A 12,932-nucleotide genomic window follows, 5' to 3' on the forward strand; every position below is an offset into this window, starting at 1 on the left:
CTACATTTTCCTTCCTTTCTTTTCCTATGTTTTTTTTAAAATCAAACACAGCCTTGAAAACCTCGCCCTACAGAATACAAAGAACGTAGTACCCATGAATTTATAAAGGTCTCGCTTTGTCTGTACAGAGGTGCAGCCACGAGTTGCATAAGCTAATTGTTTGGTAGCATTCTTCAGCTTCTGCTAATTAATAAGAGTGAAAACGCCGATAAAAACGACACGTTATCATCATTTATCAAACAAACAAAAACAATGAGGTACTGCTCTAAGTCTGAGGACTAAAACGTCAATTTCCCTCTACAAACGGCCGGAGGATATTTTCGTCTTTTTATAAAGTTGATTATATATTTTAGTGATTCCATAACTTCGTTTGCTTCAACCGTTCTTCTTCTTCTCTCTCTCTCGCTCTCGCTCTCGCTCGCTGCAGATTTTTTCGTCCCAAGCCATGACGCCTTTGTCTCTGCTTCCCTTCACAAAGCGTTTTTTCACCTGTCTTTCTCTGTTGTCTTTGGTTTTCTCACATGGGTATGCTTGGAATGCACCGTTTCACCCACTCGACGTTCTTCCTCTGTTACCCAGACAGATTTCATGGCCGGTTCTCAACTCTCTCCGAAGTGCAGTTGATCTGCTTCCTACCTTCGTTGGTGCTGCCTCGTCGCCTAACGATACCTTGAACTGGAAGGGCGCTTGTTTTTATAAGAACAGGGCTTGGTTGGAATTCCACAACAAAAGCGGCAGTGAATTTGGTGGGGGGACAATTCATATCAAGGTTTGCAAGAAGAAATTTCTGGGTTTTCTTTTTGTTTACTCTATTTCTTCGTATTTGATTGGAATTTAAATATTTTGGAGAACTTGGTATCTGAGTATTTTAAGTTCTTGAACTATTCTGCCTAATTTAGAGCAACTGAAGGAACTTGACTTTTATGTTCTGTTTATGCATATCTGTGTTTTTATGGGTTCTCATTCTCTAGTCTGATTAAATTGGGATGTCTCTTGTATTAGTTCCGTTGTTTTTTGGAGATCGTGGAAATTTTTTCAAGATTTACTAGAGTTTTGAGTTTCCAGCTATTGGAAGAGGCAGAAGTCCATGCGGAGTGGTTACTATTTTTTTTAATTTCTCTCAGATTATTGAAAGAAATTTGGAGAGATTCTTGGATAAGTTAGCTGTGCAGGCATGAAATCCCGCTGTTCTCAAGATTTTAAGAGTGATTTGACTTGTCCCAGGAGTTGGAAAGTCATTAGCTAGATTATTTTCAGGAAAGTCATTAAGAGTTATTCTGTACTACATATAGGATAGTTGATTATTTTCAGGAAGGGTTTTATTAGAAAGATTTATGAAATAGTCTTTTGCTTCTATCAAATTTCGGAAGTTAAAATTCCAGATCATTAATACTTAACCAGTCAGTTCCTTCATTCTCTGCATATATGGAGTCAGCTACATGAATCCTGTTTTGCAATTCCACTCTATCAAGAGTCACATCCATTGTTAAATTGTGAGCCCCAAAGTCATTTCTCACTACCTCTGCCCAAATCCTTTTTGTCTTACCCCTAGATCTTCTAGATCTTTCAAGTTGCAAAATATCTGCTTTTACCAGTACAGCAATCCAAAACTGTCTTAGTCTACTTTCCTTCATTTTGGCACATACAATGCTACTCATATATTTCCAATTTTCCATTAATATGCTCATTTGTAAACCTGCTAGTTATGTAGTGAATTTCAATGGAATTGGAAGTTCAGTCTATAATTGATTTATACATATATACATATATTCTTGGTGGTGAACTCTCTATCCGAATTGAATCTCTGTAAGGCTTGCCCTTTTTAATTTACTTCATTCCATTACTAATCCTGTTAGGTATGTATGCTCATTTTCCAAACCAAGAATTCTGCTCTCCAACTCTTCTTCATGAACAATGATCTTATATAGTTCTTGATTTCCTAGAGGAGTCAAATCCGAATTTATCTTTTACAATTGATTCTTGATCTAGAACATTAGTTGATTGGTTTTCATTCTTGGTTTTGAAATTTCTACTTTCTTTCTTCTAGTCTAAATTTTGGTTGTTACTCCAGGATCCATATTTAGCTCACAACTCAAGCCCAAGACTCGTTAAAAAAAATACTATCCCAAGAGTATTTCTTTTGTTTGTTAGACCCTAGTTTTTATCTAAAATTCATCTATTTCTCTGATTAAACCTTGAAATTTTCTTATTTCCAAAACCTGAACCTTTCAGGTGTTGCAATTTTAGAACTCTCTACCCTGTTCTATGTCAAATTCCAAATGCTTTTTGCAGCAAAGGTAAGTGAGGAAACTGAGCCACATCTTTAATCATTACTCAACCTGATTGAATTATTACAATAGACAATTTTTGGACCTTATTACAAACTTTGACTGTAGCTTCTCAAAAATCTAAAAAATGAAGTCATTTTCTTATCATTTTTTTTGAACTGTAAGGTAAAGTATTTCATTAAGATCAAAGAGCCAAAATACAATATAGCCTCCGTACAACTTGGAACTGTATAGTTAGAAACAGTATGCTCAATACAGCCACCCCCTCAAAACAAAAAACTATGGACTCCTTACAAAAAGGAAATCAGAATTAAAAAAGGAACAAGTATGTCTATTTTTTAATAATGGGTGGATTGCCAACCAAGAATGCACCATCCCCAAAATCCTGTTGAGAACTTCTTCTTTTGAGGATTGTCTTCCTTCGAATAATCTACTATTCTTTCACTCCAAACTGCCCAGGAAACTGCTGTGGGGAGGATGCTCCAAGCTACATTTCCAGCCCTAGATAAGCCTCCTAGAAATCATGCCCCTATAAATCCCTTCACATCAGCCGAGAAGCACATTTTAACACCAAACAATTTCAACAAACTCATCCAAACTCAGTAAGAAAAATCACAGTGTAACAACAAATGGCTAGAAGACTCCACATTTCTGTTACAAAGTGAACAAGCCATATCCTCCACCTCTAAACCTCTTCTGACTAAATTTTCCTTAGTTAGGATCTTATCCAGCACTGCAGACCAAACCAGATAAAAAAAGCCGGTTTAGATGGAACAGATCTGATCCAAATGTCACATGGGAAAGAAGAAGAATCTTCCCTTGTCAAGCTGTTAAAAAGGATTTCACGGAAAAGGTACCAAATTTATCAAAGAGCCATTTCTTTTTATCCCCCCCTACTCCAGACGTCTTTGCGTCATAAAGAATTTGAAGCAAGCTGACCAAAGAAGCTACCTCCCAATCATTTAAATTTCTCCTGAATTGAGGGTTCCAAGTACAATGTCCATTTTGCCTTTCCAAACAATCAGCCACTGTTGCATCCTTGTTTACAGAAATTTCAAACAGATCAGGGAAGAGGATCATTAATGGGCCATTCCCACACCAGAAATCCTTCCAAAACAGCACCCTAAGGCCATTTCCCACTTCGTATGTTATGCCCTTCAAAAACTGAGGATGAAGTCGATGAACTTTCTGAATTGCCTTCCACAATGAACACCCATTGGATGATCTCACTTCTTCAGTCTCCCACTCCCTGCTGCTTACACCGTACTTGGAAACTATTTACCTTCTCCACAGACTATCCGTGTGCTCATTGAATCTCCATAACCGCTTCCCTAGCAAGGCTGTGTTGATATCTTTCACTGATATGATCCCTAGACCCCCATTATCCCTGAAACTGCAGATTTTTTTCCAGTTTACTAGATGACATTTTGATTCTTCCTTCCTCCTGAGGCCATTTTATTATCATTTCCATTGTAAGAAGAGGAGACTCGTAAAGGCATATGGCACCCATTGCTTTGTTGATGGAAGAACAACATAAGAGTGATGGTATGGGAATTATGCAATTACTTGGAAAGTATGGTAGTCGAGATTTTCTTTTTCCCCCCTGAATAGATCTTTGGACCCATCAAATAGCGGATTATATCGCTTCCTCATTTCTCCCATATATTTCAGATAAAGCCTCTTCCATGTGTCTACATATTTTTCACAGTTGAAGGACAGCTTTGCTTTCTTATGGGATGCAAGGTTTCCAGATTTGGACACTATTATTATAAACAAGGAACTAAGAATTTTTTTGCTGATAAAAAAAAGGAACTAAGATTTTTTTAGTAGAATTTAGTTGTGCCTGATTTAGTACTTATTAAAGTTAGAAAATGGCTTTTTGAAATATTGGAGATCAACTTGGTGATTTTAATTGGTCTAACTTTGTGAACATTATTGGAATGTTTTCTTCTTCTTTTTTCTTGTATTATGTGCACTAAAAAGATTCAATTAGTTCCAGGATTATAGATGTTTTCGATGAACTAACAATTTTGAGATTGTTTCTGTTTCTGTTTTTCCCATCCAGAATAGCCATGCTCACAGTTGGACATGCATGGATCTCTACATCTTTGTTACTCCATATCGTGTTACATGGGACTATTACTTCCTTTCTCGGGAGCATACACTTGAGTTCAAAGAATGGGAGGGAAAAGCTGAGTTTGAATATGTAAGTTGTCAATTTTGTTGACAAGAAATTGCTACCTGCTCCAATTCTATTATGAAGAGTGAATATCCATATCAAGAGTTATCTTGTTTTTTTCTTCTTGAAATCAGGTAAAACATAATGGGGTCTCTATATTCCTTATGGAATCAGGAATGCTGGGAACCCTTCAAGCTCTGTGGGATGTCTTTCCATTATTTTCAAATACTGGATGGGGTGAGAGTTCAAACTTGGCATTTCTCAAGAAGCATATGGGATCTGTTTTTGAAGAGCGTCCTCAGCCTTGGGTTACAAATATAAGTGTTGATGATATTCACTCTGGAGATTTCCTAGCAATATCAAAAATTCGGGGGCGGTGGGGTGGCTTTGAGACATTAGAGAAGTGGGTTTCTGGATCGTATGCTGGTCATTCTGCTGTTTGCTTGAAGGATTCTGAAGGTAAACTTTGGGTAGGAGAATCTGGGCACGAAAATGAAGAGGTAAGACCATATAAATTGTAAAAGCTTCATATTTTAACCAATGTTGTACCAACTACCAAGAACCTAAAAGTTGGGCTAGCCTCTGCTAGCCTTACCCTGCCATACTATTGTGTTGGCGGACCTTGGAACCCAATTATAATTTGTTCTCCAATTTGCAACCATGATCCTGTGCTGTACTTTTTTTAACCAGCCCATAATTGCATTAACCCAGATCTTTTTTTAAAAAGGTAAGTGCAAAATATTGTTTTTAACGCAATTGATCAAAAATAAATAGTGTTAACACAGATCTCTTAAATGCTCAATTACTGTGATTTTTCTGGATATCCGTAACACTATATAAAAAGGACTAACAGTCTAACACCCATGTCAAACACTTCAGATTTAGGGAGAAAAGTGTCATTTAATTATTTCTGTTGCTTCTTTTTTTTATTATTAATCCATTCCTATCCTTAGAAAGTTTATCCTCAAGTCTGAACTTCAGTTCCAGTGCTGAAAAGGTTGATAGATGAGATATAGAAATAATTTGTTAGGCTGTGTGCAGCCACAACAAGATGGAAGTTCCCACAGATGTACGTCTTCGAGAATCATCCTTCTTAAGTCATGATAGAATATTCCATTTTGCTTTGTGCAGAGGTAAAGTCCATCTTAACCAAAAACAAGCGTATGATTGTTTGGTGATGTTTCACAAAAGATTCTTGAATGACTGGAGTTTTGATGGAATCACAATGTACCTGTGCCTATTTGAATATTGCTTTCATGAAAAAAAAAAGATCAGAAAATATATTTTCTATTTTGATTACCTTAGAAGTTAATCACAGTTGACCCAATACGTTTGGTGTCCTTCCTTCTCTTGATTCTTGTAGTTATAGTCTATATAGATTACCACATTACTCAGCCATAGTTGATAAAATACTTTTCATGTTCTTTAACTCTCGAATCTTGTTTACCAAAAAAGAAAAGCTCTCAAATCTTGTTATACTTTGTTGCTTTAGATCATTAAGTATCTCTTCCGTCTAGTTTCTTTGCTTCTTTTTCTGGGATTGCAGGTCCCTGGAGTTCATCTAAGGATGGACAGGACTGGAACTGTACTCATTTCCTTGTTTTATATTAGAAAACTTAACTCGAGGGTTATCTGTACAAGAAATTGAAACAAACATTTTTCTTTTGAGAGAAGTAAATCATAAATAAATTGTATGTTAGAACACATTGCAATTTGTATCATAGTAGAAATATGACCCGAAATGGATGCATTTATTTGACAAAGATTGCAAAGTATCCCATTATACCATACACTATAACCTTTTCTGCTTTACAATGTATAAATACTTTCACGCATTATAAAAGTGTAATTTAGATTCCAAAATTCATTTGGTAGTAGTTTGGACCTTCAATGGTCTCATATGAGATGCTGATTCCACCAAGGTGGAATTGCTCTGCTAAATGGATTATGGATTGCTTTGAGATATACCTTATCTGGCCAATGAAAGTGGTTGGGCCAATGCTAGTACCTGTTGAGAGGTTGGACCAAGCTGCTCTATTAGTTCTATTAGTTACTTATTATTATTTTTTTTTATGGGCTTTAGTTGTAATGGGCATAAAGCCCCTGTTTTATTATTTATTCTTCCTGCCACTTTATAGAGGGGCACTCTTGTATTTCCTATTATTTTTAGAATGAATTGAATATATCATTGGGAAGGGCTGGTAGAGGTGTACGATTCTTCTTCTCTCCCTCACCCTTTCTCTTTTGCTTTCTTTCCTCTTGCTGTCTTGCTATTTCCCTCTCTACTTTCTCTCTTTTTTCTCTCAAAATTACGTAATTATTGCTGCTGGTTTATTTTCAACTGTACCTAATAGGTGAAGTATTATGATTGGTTGAGATTAATGGAGGCTTCTTAACACCATAATCTTTGCCCAATGCTAGTTCAGATAAAGTGGATTCATAGAGATTACCTAAATCTCCTCAACAGCAAGTGGATTCAGATCAAGTATCTTTACTAGTTCCACAACATAGGCACCACCAGCACTCCATCCTACAGCCACTTCACTTCTTGTCAACATTCATATGGGGACAAAAGATGGTGTTGCTTTCCATACTAATATTGTTGGAACTAGTAGAGATACTTACGCATTATGGATCATTAGATGGTTGAATAAAGATGAACCAGTAAAAAAGAAAACAAAGGATATTTATCAAAAGCAAAAAGAAAAAGCAACAAGGGATGTGTGTTGATTTATGGATTCTTGTTCATTTTATTAGCATGCATACAACTTAGGGAGAAAACATCTTTTTACAAAGAATAACTTTGTAAGATAGATATGTATAAACCAATAGATATGGATCAATGGATCAAATGCAACATTTTCTGAATCAAGTAACCAGTTAGATGTAGTTCCATTTAAGTATTAGAGAAAAGTTGTAAATGAATATCAGCTACATAGCTTACTTTATTTTGGCGTTGCCTTAAACAGTTGAACCATGCATGGCTACTCTATATATTATCAAGATATAATGCTTATGCAAGTGCCCAGGGCCAGCTTGTAATTTGTAATCAGGAATGTGTAATTTGCAATAGTTTCTGCTTCATTTCTACTTGTATGTATCTCCTTGGGACAACAAGGGTTGTACTTTTCACCTTCCTGCATTTTTAATGACGTTTATACTGTTAATTATAAAAAAAAAAAGTGATAAATATATGAGATCTTAATTCAAAAAGAACACTGAAGAGGTGCTATCATTTTTATTGCAGGGGGAAGATGTTATTGTTGTGATGCCATGGGATGAATGGTGGGAATTTGAACTGACCAAAGATGATTCCAATCCACAGATTGCGTTGCTTACCTTACATCCTGACATCCGAGCAAAGTTCAATGAGTCAGCTGCTTGGGAATATGCAAAAAGCATGGAAGGGAAACCATATGGGTTTCATAACATGATATTTAGCTGGATAGACACCATAGATGGAAATTATCCACCACCCTTGGATGCCCATTTGGTACTGTGTTTCTTGTCTCCATTTTTCCATTTCTCCACTGGTGATATTTAGTTTTCAGGCTAAGTTCAGTGGTGATATTTAGTCTTCTTTTTGTACATGGTTAATGGTTTGTGATTTTTCCTCAAAACATTGTCCAGCAGGATTATTACTGGTAAATTATCATGGTCTCCTTTGAAACTTAGAGCCAGTAACCTGATTGTTGATATTATGAGTGATTGCATTAAAACCCAGATAAACATTTCTAAGTCATCTAACAACTTAATTTGCACTCAGATTTTCCTGAAGGCTCAGTTTGTTTGCAGTGCAAATTTCGTTTGCACTGGTGTAATTGCTTGGAAGTGCAAATAGGCTGAGTGTAAATTTTGGTTTACTTTTACTTCAGGTTTGATTTTGCCTTATTTGTTTGTAAGAATTAAATAGGAAGTAAATTGATGTGTTCCCAACCTTATATAAAAGAGAATGGAGGTAGCAGAAGGGTTACCTGTTTGGGAGTGAGGTAGAAATCAAGATGGTGTGCTCCCCACTTTATATGAGAGAGAATTGAGATTGGAGGAAAGTGTTGCAAATTTTGCATCAGTTTCTGGGATGCAAAATTTGCACTGCCAGTGAGTGCAAATGGAACAGAAAGCATAAATCTTGTATCTGGTAAAGTGTAAATCATAGTTACAAACAAATGGATGCAAAAGTGGACCTGGTGCAAAATTTGTATCCTCTTCAGTTTTGAACTGTAAACAAACAGCCAAAACTTTTAGTTGAATCTGATAATTAGTGGATTTCAGTGCAAGTTAAAACCATGAATCTTCAAGATTTTTCTGCATTTGGGCATGGGGTCTATCAGTCAATTTGTTCTGAATTATCAAAGAAAGAAATAAAGAAAAATACAGCAAGCATATGCTGCTTTCATTTGTTATGACTTCTAATGGTCTATATGTGTTTGGGTATGTGGTATATCAGTCAAAATAAATGCTGATTGTATCTTTCCTTTGGGAATGTGGTTTATCAGTCAGTTCATTTGTTCTGAGTGCAATTTATAGTGTTTATACAGGTTGCTTCTGGTATGACAGTATGGCATCAGATGCAACCAGCATACGCTGCTAACTTGTGGAATGAAGCGTTGAACAAGCGCCTTGGAACTGAGGTATCTTAAGATTATGTTTCCCATCTAGTTTCCAAATCTTTATTGATAAAATTTTGAGCGCTATACTACTCCGATGGACATTGAATGGGTGCTTCTGCAGAATTATCTTCTTTGAAAGGTTGTAGCCTGAGTATTTATTTTATTTGTCAATGGCATAGCACATTCACCGCCTGAAACTCACTAGATATTTGTTCCAATTGAGATGTTCTGCAACGAGAAGTCATTGTGGTCCAATGATCTTAATCATCTTTTGTCTGTCAGGATGGTAATTCATGACCAGAACAACCTGAACCCACCTGATTTTTCTCTGTCCAGGATCTCTTAACTGAACTCATTTTATAGTTATGTCATTGACAGGTTGGATTCTGGTAATTAATTTCATGTTCAGCTTACTAAATTATTGGTTTAGGTTCAATCAAGTGTTTCTAGCCCAACATGACCCGATAGACCCCTTTTTTATGGGGTCAGGCTGGGCTTAGCCTTAGCATGGGTTGTAAAGGGGAATTGGGTAGACCTGATACGTGCCCAACCAGACTCAAAGATGGGCCTGGGTTGGGCTGGGCCACTAGGCCTAGAAACCCCGTAGATGGGATGTTAATATTTACTTATTTCACTCATTATGATATATTTATGGGTGTGGGTTTACTGGTCAAATCATTTAATAAGCTTCCTTAGATGATACAAGAATGTTTCACATGGAAACTTAGTTTGGGACTTAAAAGGAGTCCTAATATTCTTCACCCTGCCCTCTGTTCATGGAAAATTAAAAAAAAAAAATCAGCCCAAAATTCATTTCTAAGTGCTCAAAATGAAGCACCTTTTATGGGAAACTTTTATTTTAAAAAATTAAAATTTTTATGGCTATAATTTATTGGGCACAACTGCAATACAAGGTTGGATCTAGGGCTCAGGTGGACTGTGGGATTGGACACATGATCGATCCATCAATATCCTATGTGATAGACAGCCTGCATCGTCCTCATGATTCATCCATGTCACAGAAATAGGTAGGGATGTAGGGAAGTTCCTTGGTTGGCCCCTATATTTATGTACATCTGCAGGGGTAAGGCTGCATATATCTGTCCCTCCCCAGACCCCGCATTGGTGGGAGCCTCGTGCATTGGGCTGCCCTTTTTATTTTATACTTTTCATGTGATTTATGCTAAAAGAAAATGGGTCTTATATAAAAATTTTTCAGAAATGACTTGAACCCAAGTCTTATAAAATATAAAGGGAAATGCTAACTGAGGCATCTATAGCCCAGCCCAGCACAAATATGATGAACTTCAAATGGTTCAATTTCGTGGTCTTTCCCTCTATTGCCACCCCTAGGTCCCTCGCATTGTTATGTACATAACAACTTTTCTGTACTTTTGTTATTTGTTATGTACTTTTCTTTATAGGAATAAATATGCATATGTAATTCACTATCAATTTTTCTGTCTTATGTATTTATCAAAGGGATAATTCTTGGGTAGTTTTTTGCATTAAAGGTAAGAAGTTGTCAGCATGTCTAGTTAACTTTCAAAGTTTGGAATTTATAATTTAGTTTTCTACTGTATTTTGGCAATTGTATATAATCCAATGGTTTGTTTGGTTAACTGTTGTTATCTAATACTCGTCGTTCCTTGGTAAGGTGAAAGAGGCTTATTAACCTGGGTTGGAGAAATAAGGGTCTCATCACAAGTGTTGGCTTTCTTTCTCGATGTTAAAATAGTCAATCCCTTGTGTTTTCTAAAGAATAATTTGCCCCACATAGATCAGGATGAAGAGAGCCTTCACCCACCAACTGCTCATATACACAATTATCCATGTTTGCCTCGCACCGTCATGGTCAAAGTAAACATTGTGGTAATGTAAAATTTTCTATCATGAGCCAAAATTGCAAAACATGCTTTCTGATGTTGGGAATTTGTTTTGCTCATGACATCATTCCCGATCCTTGAACCTACCAAAGTACAAGCTTAAGCCCTCTTTATCACTACATATCGCTTTATCCTTTGTTGAAAGTCTTCATGGTTTACCTAACCATTAGCCTATTACACCTTCCGGTCAGAATTCAATTTCAAGCTTGTCAATGAGCCTCAAAAATGAAAAATAAAAATGAGCATTATAATACAATATATAATGATTATGTAGACTTAAGCATCTAATTTTGTGTTTTTTAGGGTCTTGATCTCCCTGAGATACTAGTTGAAACTGAAAGGCGTGGATTATCTTTTGATAAACTGCTGACAATTCCCGAACAGGATGATTGGCTTTATAGCAATGGCAAATCTACATCATGTGTTGCCTTCATTCTAGAAATGTATAAGCAAGCAGGGCTGTTTGGTCCAATTTCCAGCTCCATCCAAGTTACAGAATTTACGGTGAGTTCATTCAGTTAACTAAGTGGCCCTTCTCATATTCTGGAATTTGAATAAAGCAACCATCTTGCACTGTTGAAAACAATTTTAGGACACAGGCATGCATGTGTGTGTGTGCGTGTGTGTTTATTTAAAGGGTGGGTGTCCTACCTGTGAGAGTGCTAGGACATCTAATTGGCTTAGGTTAGCAGGGTCATAGATCCTAAGTCTGGACATTTTACTAAGTTCACTACTTTCATGTGCATGTCCATGGAAGTGGGTTGATTCTGCACTACCTTGTTACACTGTTTCCAAAAGAGTTGATCTTTTCAAGATTAATGTTGTCAACAGTACAAAGTGCTTTTTGGATTGTTGAGAAGAAAAATGTTCGTAATTAATAACTTCTATTTATCCTTTCCACATGCATATCCAATTGCAGATAAAAGATGCCTACACCCTCAAGTTTTTTGAGAATAACTCAAGCCGCTTGCCCAAATGGTGTAATGAAGGTGATGATGTGAAGCTTCCTTTCTGTCAAATTCGGGGGAAATATCGGATGGAACTACCAGGATACAATACCATGGATCCCTACCCTCACATGAATGAGCGGTGTCCATCACTTCCCCCGCAGTACTTTAGACCACAAGGGTGCTGAAACCTGTCTCGACAAGGTTCTTGTATTATTTGTTCTAACATCTGTAACATCAGGTCAATTATAAAATTGATGAACAGCACAGTACACCAATGATCAAAAGCTGTCAAAATTGAACTCTTTGTACAATAGAAAAAGGAAGCAATCCTTGGAGGAAATTTAAGTATTTCATTTTTGTGCATCTGGATTTAACTAGTTGTGATGAGATGAGTGCCTTCTCTGTTGAAATTAACTGTCCCTTGACCTGGAGGAACCACTCTTGTGTGACTGTGAATGTGAGTAGCTGACTATAAGTTGATGAACTGGCTATGTATTACCATCCCCTAATAACAGCATTCTTTAAGAAGCCTTGGATCAATCAGTTATATGAGAAGGAAATCAGTTAGCAGTTGGTAAGTTATTTAAGGAATTTCAATGAAAACATGATGGCTAGCTCTTTAGTATCACTAGTAAATGCGCACTCTTCTGAAAAATAAAGGTTGAAGGATTCAAACTCGTGTCAAAGTGCTAGGGAGAGCTTAACATCTGCGCTTGTAAGCCACTATGCCACTCTATCTTTTGTGTTTATAAGTAAATGAATATAACTTTTTGTGGAGCTAGGATTTCTAGGGGTGGATTGAATCTTGCCCGTGTATTGGTGCCAAATTCACGGGCAGGATGTGGTTTATGAGAGGGGGGGGGGACTACTAGTAGATTAGGAGGGGGCTGCAATTCAGATTTCTGAGGTGGATTGCAGTCTACATATCCCAAAAATTTATAAAACTATAATATTAATAAGAGAATAATTATTTTAATACTTAATATTTATAAATCTGCACATGATATATATATATATAT

At 36.6% G+C, this 12,932-nt stretch overlaps 1 protein-coding gene across 2 annotated transcripts; it reads left to right on the forward strand.

The window, feature by feature from the left end:
- The first annotated feature begins 374 nt into the window (after positions 1–374).
- On the forward strand, positions 375–12,276 carry LOC148878214 (inositol-1,4,5-trisphosphate 5-phosphatase). 2 transcript variants are annotated; one of them, XM_088951147.1, is made up of 7 exons: positions 375–769; positions 4,354–4,494; positions 4,602–4,967; positions 7,715–7,960; positions 9,006–9,098; positions 11,267–11,467; positions 11,883–12,276. In XM_088951147.1, the coding sequence occupies exons 1-7, from the start codon at positions 446–448 to the stop codon at positions 12,096–12,098; spliced, it is 1,587 nt and encodes a 528-aa protein (XP_088807273.1). In that variant the 5' UTR covers positions 375–445; the 3' UTR covers positions 12,099–12,276. The 2 variants fall into 2 exon arrangements, with proteins under 2 accessions (XP_088807273.1, XP_088807282.1); XM_088951156.1 differs by having other exon boundaries at positions 11,348–11,467.
- The last annotated feature ends 656 nt before the right edge of the window (positions 12,277–12,932 follow it).

This window comes from Nelumbo lutea, chromosome 1 (genome assembly GCF_056320005.1).
Source record: "Nelumbo lutea isolate HS-2025 chromosome 1, American lotus-T2T, whole genome shotgun sequence".
NCBI lineage: Eukaryota > Viridiplantae > Streptophyta > Magnoliopsida > Proteales > Nelumbonaceae > Nelumbo > Nelumbo lutea.

Excerpts from the sequence above, each read along its gene's own strand:
- LOC148878214 (XM_088951147.1), top strand. The coding sequence starts at position 446 with ATGACGCCTTTGTCTCTGCTTCCCTTCACAAAGCGTTTTTTCACCTGT. Across the intron at positions 770-4,353 it reads GGGGGACAATTCATATCAAG|AATAGCCATGCTCACAGTTG; the intron begins GTTTGCAAGAAG and ends TTTCCCATCCAG. Across the intron at positions 4,968-7,714 it reads CTGGGCACGAAAATGAAGAG|GGGGAAGATGTTATTGTTGT; the intron begins GTAAGACCATAT and ends TTTTTATTGCAG.